The sequence below is a fragment of the Lepidochelys kempii genome, chromosome 5 (genome assembly GCF_965140285.1).
Source record: "Lepidochelys kempii isolate rLepKem1 chromosome 5, rLepKem1.hap1, whole genome shotgun sequence".
NCBI lineage: Eukaryota > Metazoa > Chordata > Testudines > Cheloniidae > Lepidochelys > Lepidochelys kempii.
This window is the reverse complement of record NC_136384.1, coordinates 102,389,911-102,404,570: the sequence shown is the minus strand read 5'-3', so window position 1 is coordinate 102,404,570 and position 14,660 is coordinate 102,389,911. Positions and strand designations below refer to the sequence as shown.

Sequence of the window (14,660 nt, the reverse complement as noted above, 5' to 3'; positions counted from 1 at the left end):
TTTTTTCTTTTAATTTGTAGGGCCTGTGTTTGCGTCGAAGGGTGGGTGGGTGGATGAATATGGAAGCCATGTAAGGTACTAATCTTTTAGCTTCTTCTGAAATGTGTAATGCAAAACTTTCCATTTCTGTAAAATAGCTTGCATTTTAAGACTGCCAGATTCTCACTACTCAGTGCTTTTCCTGCAAGGATCAATAGTTTTACGTAGTTATTCATTCAGTTTCCTAAATTTCTAAAACTGATTTTTGTGCTGAAATCTCCTCCAATAGTTTTACTATGTTCTCACTCTTGTAATCTCTTTTCCTAAATAAATGATTAATCTTCTGGGAAACTGGAATCAGATGTTTTTGAACTGGCTGGCAGTATTGTATAAAATAGCTTCCAGAGCAGTCGAAGGTCCAAATATCTCTTTTGTGCAGCACTCTTGAGTTATCATTCCTTTGTCTCAAAAATGAATTCCTTCTTGGGATCCACTCTTAAGACTGCTACATTTTAGAGAAACAAATTTAACCTGGAAGACTTTATTAATTTCTCACCAACATCAAAACTCCCTCCAGAGCAAAGTTTCAAACATTTGTTAATTGCTTGAAAGATGCTGTCCGTCTTCAGTAATGCTTAGCTATCTGAGAAGCTCTAGTTTAGTTTCAGTTCATAGAATCATAGAATATCAGGGTTGGAAGGGACCCCAGAAGGTCATCTAGTCCAACCCCCTGCTCGAAGCAGGACCAATTCCCAGTTAAATCATCCCAGCCAGGGCTTTGTCAAGCCTGACCTTAAAAACCTCTAAGGAAGGAGATTCTACCACCTCCCTAGGTAACGCATTCCAGTGTTTCACCACCCTCTTAGTGAAAAAGTTTTTCCTAATATCCAATCTAAATCTCCCCCACTGCAACTTGAGACCATTTACTCCTCGTTCTGTCATCTGCTACCATTGAGAACAGTCTAGAGCCATCCTCTTTGGAACCCCCTTTCAGGTAGTTGAAAGCAGCTATCAAATCCCCCCTCATTCTTCTCTTCTGCAGGCTAAACAATCCCAGCTCCCTCAGCCTCTCCTCATAAGTCAAAAGTTCTGACCATACTACCAAAATGGTGCTTATTAGGTATTGTGAGTTTATCTACCAGGCTTACCTCTACTCCTTTGGCCTTCATCCAACTTGAATTCTCTGTTGCATTAGACTTTTAGGGTGAACAAAATATTGGCTTGACTGCATTATGCACTAATGACTATTAATGGATCTCTTGGGTTCAGTGCTTGGTTTTTATCACCAGTCTGTCTTAATGAGCGCAGTTCACTACCATTCATAATAGTCTCACTTATGATCCCATCATTGCTCAGCATGAAGATGATTCACTGCTCGGTTTCGTAGCATTAACAAGATACTTTAGCAAGAATTTTTCTTTAGAATGAGGTGGGCTGTAATTTCTATAGTGCATTGAACTGGGACTCAGCAGACCTGGGTTCTATTCCTAGCTCTGCCACAGTTCTGCTGGGTGACCCTGGTCAAGTCACTTCACTCTTTCTGCCTAGTTTCCCCATCAGTAAAATGGTGGTGATGTTAGTGACTTCCTTTGTAAAGTGCTTTGAGATCTGCAGATGAACGGCTACATAAGAGGTAGGACTGTTATCATTTATTCTGACTCTGAGAGTCCAGTAATTATATCATGTGTATCATCACATCTACCTAATATCTCGTTTTAGATTTTGAAGAACTTAACTCCAAACCTGATATGAAGAAAACATTGCTCCCAGCCTTGTCATTTTAAATGACTGATGGCAGCTAAATTGTTCCTCCAAATAAAATGCTCCTGGCGGCTGTGTTTGGTAGGGAGGGAGTCCTTGCTTTGTGATAAAATGTTGCCATTAGTGTCTAATGGAGTCTTAATTAATGACTTATGGGAAACATTCATTTTAGTTCTATAGGTGGATTTTGGGGCTTAATTTATAAATGTTTTAAAACCTTTTGAGATCCTTGGGTAGTGTTTCTTAAAAAAGAGAGAGAGAATATTTACAATTCTCTACTGGGGGACACTGTCTAATAAGATCATGCATGAACTCCAGTTAATTGAGAATGTTGCTATATTCCTTGTGAGAGGGCAAATTATCAAAATGCACTCTGACCATTTGACCACTGGCTGATTACTAGTCCAACAAAGTATCAGTTATAGAATCAACTAAAAATTAGATAAGATGAAGTGTTTTGGGTTGTTGTTTTTCTTAATGGACATAACTGACCTTTCAACCACTTACCGTATATATATACTTGCCCATTAGCCAAGATGGAGAGGTAAAAATGGCAAAAACTCCATGACCCTTTCATAAGCAGACCCTATATTTTAGGGGTTGGCAAACTTTGGCTCCTGGTCCATCAGGGTAAGCTGCTAGTGGGCCTGGATGTTTTGTTTACCTGAAGCATTCGCAGACACGGATCCCCGCAGCTCCCACTGGCCACAGTTCACCGTTCCCAGCAGATGCTCCAGGTTAGCAAAACTTCCTGACTCACCAGCGGCTTACCCTAAGAGGCTGGGAGCCAAAGTTTGCAGACCCTTGCTATATTTTTAAAGTTGGCATCACAAAAAACACTCAAGTTTTGCTGGAATTATTTTAATGTAATCTAACGAAAAACCTGTTGTTATTATCACCTTCAAAATTATAGTCAGTGTTTTAAATATCCATTTACTGATATTAAAGTCTCATATTATTCTAAGGTACTTATTTAAAAAGTCTTAAAATCCTTCAAAGTCCGAAACAGTTAATTAAACTCTGCTTCAGTCACAGCTGTTACCTGCATTGTCATCGTAGATGTTGGCAGTGTCATCTTCAGACTCATATTCCTTCTCATTATCAGCCTCTGTTGAGTCATCATCAGATATGGCATCGTCTTCTGACCCGTCAAGCGCATTGCTGATACAGCATTTCTGAAATGATTTTTCTGTCATTTCCAAGGGAATGGACTCCCACGCGTCCTTGACCCACTGGGCGACCAGATTGATTTTGGCTTCATAAGATTCCTGCCTTTTGTCAACTTTGCCATGCCTGAGCACATCCATTCAGACTACATTTTGCGTAGCCTGTCTGTAAAGGGTTTGTTCAGGCAGATGTCAAGTGGTTGTAGAACAGAAGTTAAGTCTCCAGATATTACAGGCAAAGTAGTTTTCATTTTTTTGGCCACATTTTTCACCTCATCCATCTTGTGAGCCCTGAACATGTCCCAAATGAGCATAGCAGATTTCTTGAAAAGTGCTCCTGGTCTCTTATCCCACACTTTTTTCTCCAGCCATTCAATAGTCCCACTTTCATCCATCCATCCATCCCTTTTCGTGTGCATGTACAATGACACCAGCACGAAATTCCATGTTTTTAGGCAAGGTTTTTCTTTTAAAAATAACAACAGGAGGGAGCTTTGATCCATTGGCCAAACATGATGAAACCAAGGTAAAACTGATTTTTTTCATGGCCAGTGGTTTTAATTAAAACTGTTTTTTCACCAACACCTGTTACCATTCTGTTGCTTGGAAGATCGAATGTCATCGATGTTTTGTCCATATTTTCTGTTTGTTCAATTCAAGTTCAGATGCATATTCCTTTCAATGTTTTATAATAAACCTTTGGGGAAAGGTTCGATTTTTTTCTTCCAGATCTCTTGGCAGCTTTTGCGCTATCTTTGTTTGCTGACAAAGACAGAGACCATGATGGTTCATGAAGCGAGTACACCAACCCACTGATGCGACAAACATTGACGGCTTTACTGATTTGTATTTGTCATCTTTTGACATTTGCAGAGCACGCAGACAAATTCCAGTTCTAGTGACAACGTACCCATTTTGTCAACATTCAACAACCCAATCATTGAGATCTTTCTTCAGCTCAGGAAATGAAGCACACCTCGTTGGACATTTTTTTTCTTGCTTCTTGGCATGTCTTTTAGTGTTGTTTTATTTTTTCGCCGTTCTCTTACTTTCTTCTCATTGATACAGAATTCACAAGCAGCGGCGCAATTATTGTTTGCTTCTGCATATTCAACAACTTTAAGTTTGAACGCTGCATGATAAGCAGACTGTTTTCTTTTGATTTCACAGTTGTTCATTTTAAATACTAGTATGAAAATATTAGAAAATAATAATTTAGTTATAGATTTTGTAGGACTTTATGTAGGAATGTCACCTGCTTTATCACTGTCAAGTTATTATTGTTCTTTGTTTATTTCAAAGCAGCCCTGTAGATTGGCATGTCTGGGCAATAACAGGCTATTTCAATTTTATTACAGAATCCATCGATTCTGTGTGTTATGTTTTCAGATTGGCTCGAGACTCATGAGGTCCATTGGTAGAAATGCATGAAGAAATCAAATTACACAGTAGCAGACTGACACCAGTGCCATAGTACTATCGTTCATTGTATTTTTCTGATTGGCTCGTAAGGTGAAGCATTTTGTGAAATGCATGGGTCAAATGTCATGCAGGTCTGCAGCACTGCTCTTTTAGCATTCATTTCAAGCCAATCTAGTCCACTAAACAAATACTTTGCAGCTTTAAAAGGCTGCAATATTGACAATAAAATTACTTTACAATCAATATAAGTACTCACTATAAAAATAATTATAATATAGTCCTGTAGTAGAACAGTACTAGGAAAAGCAAACCGCTAGTACTAGGAAAATTGAACTTTAGGGAAGCACATTTTTTAAGTGGTTTGTTTACATGGACATGAACTGAGAAAAACTGTATAATTGATATCCATACATTTTATTTACATTAATACTTCTTTTATCTCAATGATAACATAACAAATATACAATTTAAGTAAAAATTAAAATGTTAACAAATTTTTAAAGAAGTGACTCCAGAATTGATGTTCCATCATCAGCGATCTACAACAGGGGTTGGCAAACTTTGTCTCCTGGCCCGTCAGGGTAAGCCGTTGGCGGGTCGGGACGTTTTGTTTACCTTGAGTGTCCGCAGGCACGGAGCCCCTCAGCTCCCAGTGCCCGTGGTTTGCCGTTCCAGCCAATGGGAGCTGCAGGAAGTGGCGCGGACTGAGGGATGTGGTGGCCACCACTTTCCTCAGTTCCCATTGGGTGGGAACGGCGAACCACGACCACTGGGAGCTGATGGGCTCTGTGCCTGCGAACACTCCAGGTAAACAAAATGACAATGTATTGGATATTCAATTCAATAATTCAGAAGAGCTTAAAATCATCAAATTTTGGTGTAGACCTGTTGATAAGCCGACCCCGGCTCTTTGATGCTTCACTTTTTTTACCAGAAAAATTTGGCTTATGAACGAGTATGTATGGTATATTCCTGATCATGCAAGACGCTTCTTATAGACCTACAGAGAGATGGCCTTCATTGTACAGAATCTTAGTCTGTACAGTTAGCTTTTGATGAAGTTGCTTCAGGCAAGATCATCATGCCTCTTATATCTAGACAAAAAAGCACAAGTTTTCAACTTGGCTTTTAGTGTTTATCAGATGAAATCATAGTCATATGTTTCAATGTTTTATGAGCTTTTACACATATGAGGTTTTGTACATCATTTTTTAGTGTTCTGCATGAAAGGTGTAATATACAGTAAGTGGACGGTGCAGGAAGCCATGCATGCCTGATTAAAGAAAATAAAGTTTTTTCCCTAATAGAAATGAGGAATTGTACAGAAATACATACATTCCTTAAATATTACATATCTAACACTGCTGAAATCACTGAGACCTCATTATCTGCTAAGTACATGTTAGTTACTACCTGTCATCTTAAACTTTTTTAAATTAAAAAAGATAGTGATATAAAGTCAAGTACTTTAGGTTCTGAATTTTAATAATCTTTTTGAAGTTTTCTTGTTTTCTTTTCAAGTTGCACATCCTTTGGGTCGTACACTGTGGGTGGGTGTGTATGTTACATATATGTTTGTTTAATATATATTATGCATGTGCACGCATAAACAAGCAGCTTTTGGGCTGAAACTTTACTCACTTTCAGTATTGAATATCCTCAAATTTCTGCTCACACCAACATCTGGGGTAAGCTTTCCTTAATAACAATAACTGTTGTTTTTGTACTGAGTTCACTCCCTGATTTCTTCATTCTGTGCTCTCACTTAAGTCACAGCATAATACCTGTGGATGTAAATGGGACTAGGGTCCAGCCCTAAAAGTACCCTATGCTGGGGGGTGGTTTGTTTATTTATTATTTGTATTTTAGTAGTGCCTAGAGAAGACAACCAAACTCAGAATTCCAGTGTGTTAAGGGCTGTAAGGTTTCAGAGTAGCAGCCATGTTAGTCTGTATCTGCAAAAAGAACAGGAGTATGCATCCAATGAAGTGAGCTGTAGCCCACAAAAGCTTATGCTCTAATAAATTTGTTAGTCTCTAAGGTGCCACAAGTACTCCTTTTCTTTTTTAAGGGCTGTAAGAGACAGTTCCTGTCCCACAGAGCTTAAACTCTAAATAGACAAGACCAAAAGGTGGGGGGAAACAGAGGCACAGATCCGCTTTCACAATGTTACTAACATTTCAATTACAGTGAAAATGGCATTGTATGCTTTTTCCATAACTTACATGAAATCTGCCATATACAGGTCCCACAACAGTTTGGGTAAGGGCCTACTGGAACACAACGAAGGAGCAAAGTAGTTTGAATATTGCCCAGTGGTTTGCCTAAAATTATCCCTATATGAAACAGTACAGAGACCACACAAACTTCCACCTAGTATGTGATATTTACGGAGGATGCTGTGACTGACCACAGGCTCTTCATGGCTGTCTCCTACTCTCTTCTACTCGGAGAGCCAAAATCCTCCTTTTCACAGCACTCCCAGATTTGAAGACGCACAGTGTGTGCTCTTTTAACCCCTTGGCGCATATCAGTTTTTTGTAGTCTAGGACATCTAGAGTAGATTCTGGCTTCTTGTCTGGTGTTGGTGTATATCTCTAAAGGTTGTCAGTAAATATTTTTAGCACAGGTTGGTTAAAGACTGGGTGTGAGATTTTCAAAATCACTTAAATGAGTAAGGAGCACAAGTCCATAAAAGTCAATAGGACTTGTGCTCTTTACTCACTTGGGTAGGATCTTCAAAAGCACCTTTTACTCCTCCTGACTCTGCATATGTAGATGCTGTGCTAAACTAAGAGTATGTATAGTATAAATAAAGTGTATCTCTAGTTTTATTATCTGAAAAGCAGCAGTTGGAACTAAAAAAACATTTAAAGTAATTACACAGTCAGGTTCCAGGTGAGGCATTTTTCATAATGTGCTATAAAGGATTAAAAGTATTCTGAAAAAATGTGAAAAGAAATTATAAACTGAAAGATTTGTGTTGGGTTCATTAAATGAAATCTAATTAAGGTTTTTTAATGTATTTTCTTACTTAATGGAAAAAGTACTGGCATGGATGTGCTCTGGTGGAATGAAGAAAGAATAGTCATGTCTAACACAGAAACACCTGTATGTGAATTAAAATGTTTAGCAGACTTTATTAATGGGGAAAACTTAAAAAAAAAAGAAGTACAAAAATATCTAGAATTTTGAAATGCTTTATATGTTGAAAGCATTCTACCAACACTAACTCATTCCTCCTCATAACACCCCATCAGGTACGTGGGTATGTACTACCCATTCCCATTTTCAGGTAGGCTGTGACCAGAGTCCCCGAGAGCCCCGCTGAGGTCACTCAATTAGGATGAAGTTCAAAGAATGGGGCAGATAATCCCCAAAACTGGTGGATATTCCAATACTTAGTTTTACCAAACTAGTGCAAAACAGCTTCTGTAACAGCGTCTGATTACCCAGAAGCCAACAATCCAGTTCCTTTAAAGCAACCCAGCCTTAGGCCTCCACCCAGACACCCAAGGCAAATATGATGAGGATTACTGAAAATCTTATCCATCATATAAAAAAGTTCTAACAATCCCAAAGGATCAGACGCATTATCTCCCAGGTTAAGGAATATTCCAGATCTTACGCAAATACATGCTTGCAGCCAATTCTTATTAACTAAACTAAAATTCATTAAAAAAGAAAAGAGAGAGTGTTGGTTAAAAGATCAATGTACATACAGACATGATTACAGTTCTGAGATCAGATCCATGGTAGAGATGGTGAGTTTTGTAGTTGCGAAGAGTTCTTTCAGAATTAGTCCATAGGATATAGTCCAGTGTCCATATTCAGGGTGATCCAGGGTAGGGAGATCTCAGCCTTATGCCTTAAGCTTCCCCTGCATGAATCATCAAGCAGATCTAAGATAAAAAGTATCAGGACCCCAGACATTCTTATACAGTTCCAGGCCTTCTTTAACAGCTCGGAGTCCTTAGGCAAACAATAGGCAATTATCGAGATTTTGAAGTAGACCTATTTCCTAAGCATCACTTGTAATTAGCTACAGGGATTAACATACGATAATTTATTCATTAAGCAGTTTATCACAAACTTTAAAGAGACATATAGACAATGACATTATTTCACCCAAGGTTCATCTAAAGGTTGTTAATCCCTTTTGATCTCTGAATCAACAGCTATAGTGATAGACAGGAACTGTCTGTTTACATGGCTAACATCTAACAAGATATGAGTACACACATACAATTAGTATCACCTCTAATTCTCTAACAATACAGGTTTGCATTCAAACTTTTAGCCCATCTACCATGGAATGGCCCTAATTACCATTTGCATACTTTTCTAACATGTCTCTAAAGGTTGGCTCTGGGTCATTTAGCCTGTAAGCTGCTTAATCCTTTCTGGCCATGCGTCACGCTTTTTGAATCAGATTTGTTGCAATTATATAACAGTGGGAGTGTCCCTCTTGCTGCCCCCTCTTCCAGACCTCAAAGGAAAACTCAAGGAATATGAATCCTCACAAAGGAAGAAACCAAAGAAAAGGATTTATGTAAGATCATGTGAATTGAACCACCAAGATTTGTGCAGCTCTAGTTTTAGATATAAATCCAAATATGACAAAAGTTTATCCTTAGAAGGATAATGTGGATCTGTTTCTGTATGTCCTTCACTTGTTTTAGACTCAGGTTTCTCGATGATGTTACTGAGAATTATGTGATGCTTACACTCTAGTTATTACTCTACTAGTGATCTCTCCCCATTCTTTATATTTTAAGTTACTGATGTAGTATGTGATGCTGCCTCTTTAAAAAGTACTGTATGTGAGCACCACCCTTTCATATCAGCAGTGAAAGCATTACATGCTGGGAAACTGAAAAGAAGAAATCTGCCTGAACCACAATATTGAACCTGCTCTCCCCAGCTCCTCTCTAAATTTTTTAGAAAAGCTGGGATCCACATCCAGATTCATTTGTTGATGTCATATGTTGTGGCTTAGTTCTATCTAAGAAGCTGACTCAGAACACCTGGAGTTTGGAGGAGTAAGTCTCCAAATCTGGATCTGTACTCTTACAGTTGAGTTCTGTCTATATAAAAAGCCATCCAGTAAATCTAGCAATATAGCTCTGTCTTCCATATTAGCTCCAGTCTCTCTTTGTAACTTTGTACTGTGTGTCAGCCTTACCACTTCCATAAAACTTTTGTTAAATTTTGTAGTCAGTGTATCTGATTTTTGGGTACTGGATAGACTGACAGAAGAAAGTAAGTTGCAACACTGAGAAAACAGTAACATAATAGATAGCCGAAGAGTAAAATTCATTCTTGAGTGCATGTGTGCACACAGTTCCAAAGAGATTATTGGAACTGGTTCTTTGATAAAGAAAATGTCTCATTTCCCAAAGGTGAGATCTGTGTAATGGACCGTGGCTGTGTAGATACTTCCGTTTTCAGTGGGGATTGAACCCTGGAGATATTTACCACCAAAAGCACAGGCCTCTACAACTAGAACTAAAGGAGAACCCCTACATAACTGTGGGGGAAGTAGCTGATTGCATGGTCACTTTGGCTTGTTACTTGAGGAGGTTATGTGTAGTAAGCAATTGTATTACTCATGGACCATCCTGATGTGTTCATGGGCACAAGTCCAGGGAGGAAGGTACATGCACACAGAAATGCGTGTGTCTTGAAACCCAAATTTGTAGGTATCAGTTTGGGTGTGTACAAGCTCAAGCTGGGAACACACTCTTGAAAATTTGTAGGTTTTCAATAGTTAAGCCTAGAATAACACATGAAATGTGTATTAGAGTGTCCACTATCTTTATATTGTATTTATTTCCAGCCACAGCAGATCTCTTTGAAGTGCAGAGTTTGAAAAATTTACCTCACACCGCCTAGCCCCAGGACTAAGCCCAATGGCTAGGGGGGGAGAAGGTGGAAGGAGGGGGGATAGGTGTGCTGCTGTGTATCTCTCCTTCCCTCTAGTGGAACTTCCTGCTTTTTAACAGAATAAATACAGTGTATTTGATGGACAGTATGTTACCATTAACTTTCTGTTGAATTACTGTTTTTAAATGTAACTTACTAAATCTTTTGCTTTTTTGTGCTACCTTTCCCATCCTGGCCTCACTCCAGTTTTTCTCTTTCATGTTCTATACCAGATCATAGTATATTTTTCTACATTATTTTGATTGTCTGTACCCTCTTTCCCTTCTCTCTCAATCCACTTTCTTATGTTCTTTTCTTTCCTTACACTATGTGCTCCACCTTCTCCCCTGTGCTTTTTCTCATTTGCCCCCCAAAATCTTTTCTCTCTCCCCGCCCCCAAAACTCACTCATTCAGCTCTACCAACCTATTTACTTATCTGTAGGTCTTTAAAAAATTACTAGACACTTAACTGACAGAGGATTACACTAAAATGAGAGGCGCAACTGTCTGGAAACAAAGCTCAGTGATGGTATCTCCTCCCGACTCTCAAATATCAGGGAAAAGGGAAAGTGCTGGGATTCCTATCAGGGTATTGTCTCTGAAACACTGGAGCTTAGATACTATGGTGATGAGTGGCAGTTTAAAACCCTGTTTGAGGGCTTCATCTTTGGTAGCCCCTGCTTTGTAGATGCCAGATAAATTTGAAGCTTTCCAGCCATTTTCAGGTTGCTGGAAGTAAGGATGAATATTTTTACAGGGCGTGCAAACTGCGTCCCATGCTCACCTCCTGACAGCTGCAAGGATGGTTGTGCGAGAATCTGATCATTTACCATTTCCCATCCCTCTGATTTTTGATCTTCCTCTTTAGAGAGTAGTACCTGTGCTTACTTCAGCTGAAGAGTACTTAAAAGTGTATTCTTGTTAAGCCAAATAATTGGATCATTATCACTAAAGTTGTAGAAAGTAGGGTCTATGGGTGGATTTCATTTCGCACGCAGCGTGGCATAGTATAACTGCATTTCGTGACACCCAAATGCCAAAGATGCAAAAGAAGGAAAAATTGCTGTGGTCCCTTCATTCTGTTTTGTTGCTACAGCTTGATTCCTTTTTTTTCTTTCTTTGCAACTCCACTGGTTAGAGCAGCAGGTTCTGAACCAAAGGTGTGACCCAGCAGTGCTTTGTTAGAGATGTTTACAGGACTGCCTGCACCAGCTGAACAACCAGTAAAATTCCACTGTTGCTAAGATCCTGTGGGAACACAGGGCTGGGGAGAGGAGGAGGGACTCTCACCTTTCTTCCTTTTGCTGCATCTACTTCTGCCCCCTACCCCCCAAACACAGCACAGCTCACAAAGGCCTGTGGCATATGGATGGTAGGGGGGTGAATTTTCAGCCATTTTGTGGATCATAGAGGGGGTGAAGTTTGAGAACCACTGTACTAGAGAACAAATTTCTCCCTTAAATTGCCCATCTTTAGTGCATGCTTAGGACAGTTTTAAATTGTAGATATCTATACTTCTGTTTGTGTTTTGTGTTTAACTTTTTTTAAATTTTCTAAAGTATTTTTTTCCCCTTCAGCTGATGGAGTCTGTGTGTTTAAATGCTTGGTTAACAGAGACACTGAATACTGTCGTGTGGGCAAAGAGTCTGTCCTAATTACGCTGGGGTACAACAGTGCCTTACTCCAATTCAAGTCACATTCTGGTAAGTGCTTGCCGCATCACAGACATCTTGCATTTCTGAGAATCGTCTTTCTCTCCCTTTGCTGCTCTATGAATATGTTTACTAAAACTCCTCCTATCTTTTCCCTCTGTTCTACATTATCTATTACATACTGCAATATGTTCATGATCCATGTGACTTGACATATCACTCTCCGGTTCTAACCAGCGATTGACATACAAGGCAACCATTTTCAAAAACACTACCAGAAACCCATTCTTATTCTTGAGGACAGATAACAGTTGAATATGGTACTCTTAGCATTTCATCCTTGATAAATGTAAGACTCTGTGTGTAAGAGCCAGCAATTTTTTAATTGTCCTGAAAGCTGTCCTTACCTTAAGGTTAAGCTCTTCATCTGTACAATTATGTCATTAAATAGTTTTGTAATTCAAATGCTTTTGAAACCAGCAATTCCTTCCTGTTTTTAGCTTTTCTACCAAAATATAAGCATCTATGCGCATTGGTATACTGTAACGTATACCTGCAGTCTGTATGTATTCTGTGTCTGTACATTAGCTTGACTCTACTGATGCTGAAAAAGAATCCCACTGTCGTTCTTTTAAAAAATCATTTATCAACTGCATTTAAGTGAACTTGTGAAACTTTAATAATTGCAATTCCACTTGACCAAATTTATCCTAGTTCATTTATTCTGAGGAACATGCATTTTAGACCAAATGTAATTATGACATAGCACGAATAGAATTCTCGCTCTCCTATCGCATACCCAACACCATATACAGGAAAAAAACAACTCGACTCAACACATTCAGCCAGCAATTTGGACTGAAAATCAACCGCAGTAAGATAGATTCCATGACCTTTAATAGCGCCATCACCAGTACGGATAGAGGATTATGTTTTCACCAATGTAGAAACATTCACATACTTGGGCAGCACCATCAGCCAGGACGGTGGAACAAACCAAGACATCCGGAACAAAATCAGTAAAGCCAGGAACACTTTCAGGAGCTTAAATACAGTCTGGAAATCCTCAAAATACAACACCAAACCAAACTCAAGATTTATCAGAGCTGCGTACTTTCAACACTACTTTATAGTGCAAAATGCTGGGGAATGAGAAAGTATGACATGTCCAAACTGTCATCATTCCATACAACCTGCCTCAGAAAAATCTTCTGTATCTTTTGGCCCAGAACAATCTCAAACCAAGATCTTTTGACACTGTGCAGCCAAGAGGATCTGAGCACCATCATTACCAGGAAGTGTTGGAGTTGGATTGGCCATGTGCTTTGGATGGAAACTGATTCCATCACCAGAGTAGCAAAAAGGTGGACACCTGAAGGCAAGCGAAAATGAGGCTGCCCGAAAATAACATGGCAAAGAGCTGTGGAAGCCGAGCTGAAAAACCTGGGGCACAGCTGGGGACTCACTGAAATAGTTGCCAGAAACAGACAGGAGTGGAGGAGCGTCATAGCTGCCCTAAACGCCAGAGGCGTAGTGGGAAGATGATGATGATGAATAGAAGTCTCCTTTTTCTAGATCACCTGGTCTTTTGTCAGGTACCACAACCATTGTCACCACCACCACCTCCTGGCAGGTTTTAAAAGTGGTGTATTATTAGATCATCTCACTTGCATCTATAAAGGGGAAATCATTCTTACATCCTCCTACATTGCTAAAGCAACACAGTTACAATGTAAAATTATAGCTCGGTATTGTTTCCCACAAAATGGTGTCACAATTGAGAAGAAATAATACTTTTTAAAAAATGAAAATGCCAGAACAGTGTTTATAGAACAATTCAGTAATAAATGGGGACTTGACAAATAATCAGAACCACTGTATGGATAAATTATTAGATAAATCTTCCGTGTCAGGATTTGAATAATTTATTTAAAAATCCTGACTGTTCTTGACCTTTCCCAGTGTTTGACATTATACAGTACACCAATGTAAAACCACACTTTGACCTTTCATAGTTATCGGTTTGCTAAAGTTCCTAGCTGTTTAACAGATCTTTCCATAAATAATCTGTGATGTACATCTTGAGGATTTAGCCTGACTAGTTTTTTTCTTTTTTTAATGTTTTCTGTATTCCCTGAAGTGTCTCATTTAGTCATTATGGTTCCAATTCTGGTGGGCATTTTAGGTTTAGGAGATCAGGGCACAAGGAGTCTGTTTTTTCTTCTACTTCCCTCTGCTGCAGACAACAGGAAAAGACTTCTCCAAACAAGCACTCAGAAATGTCAAGAATGTCTTCTGCCCAGCTCACGGTGTTCCAAAGGGGAATGGCCTGGACGTTAGGAGGCAAGTGCAGTTTTACCAGGAAAGAGAGATTTCATGAGGCTTGGTCCTACTCCTTAGAGAGATCTGATATAGTTTAAAGATCTGATCAGCTCCATATTATGGAACTGTTAGCTAAAACTTTTATAAGAAATTGAGAATACAGTATTACGTGTAGCTAATTGGAAACAAGCCATTTTCCAGTCTTCTCTTTATTATATTTGAAAATGGGGAAAAAATAAATTGAAATGTCCATGTAAATCTATGCAAGTTACTTTTACCCAGAGACATTAAAAAAAAAAAAGTCTGAGTTTAAACAAACACCCTGTTGATATCAAATATAATGTACCAGCTGCTACATAAACTTGAAGTTGCCAATAAAAATGGCATTTATTTTTGCATGATTCCTGAGAAGTTAAATAATATTTTAAATGT

The 14,660-nt window shown here is 38.9% G+C and overlaps 1 protein-coding gene across 3 annotated transcripts in view; it reads left to right on the top strand.

Annotated features, from left to right (window-relative positions):
• LOC140911696 (histone-arginine methyltransferase CARM1) overlaps positions 1-14,660 on the top strand; it is a 144,966-nt gene that overhangs the window by 39,741 nt on the left and 90,565 nt on the right. For 2 of the 3 annotated variants that reach the window (XM_073345237.2, XM_073345236.2), the window contains exon 2: positions 11,832-11,957. The exons of the other annotated variant lie outside the window; for it this stretch is intronic. In XM_073345237.2, the coding sequence (XP_073201338.2) occupies positions 11,832-11,957 (126 nt within the window). The remainder of the gene's footprint in view (positions 1-11,831; positions 11,958-14,660) is intronic. 3 annotated transcript variants of the gene reach the window in all.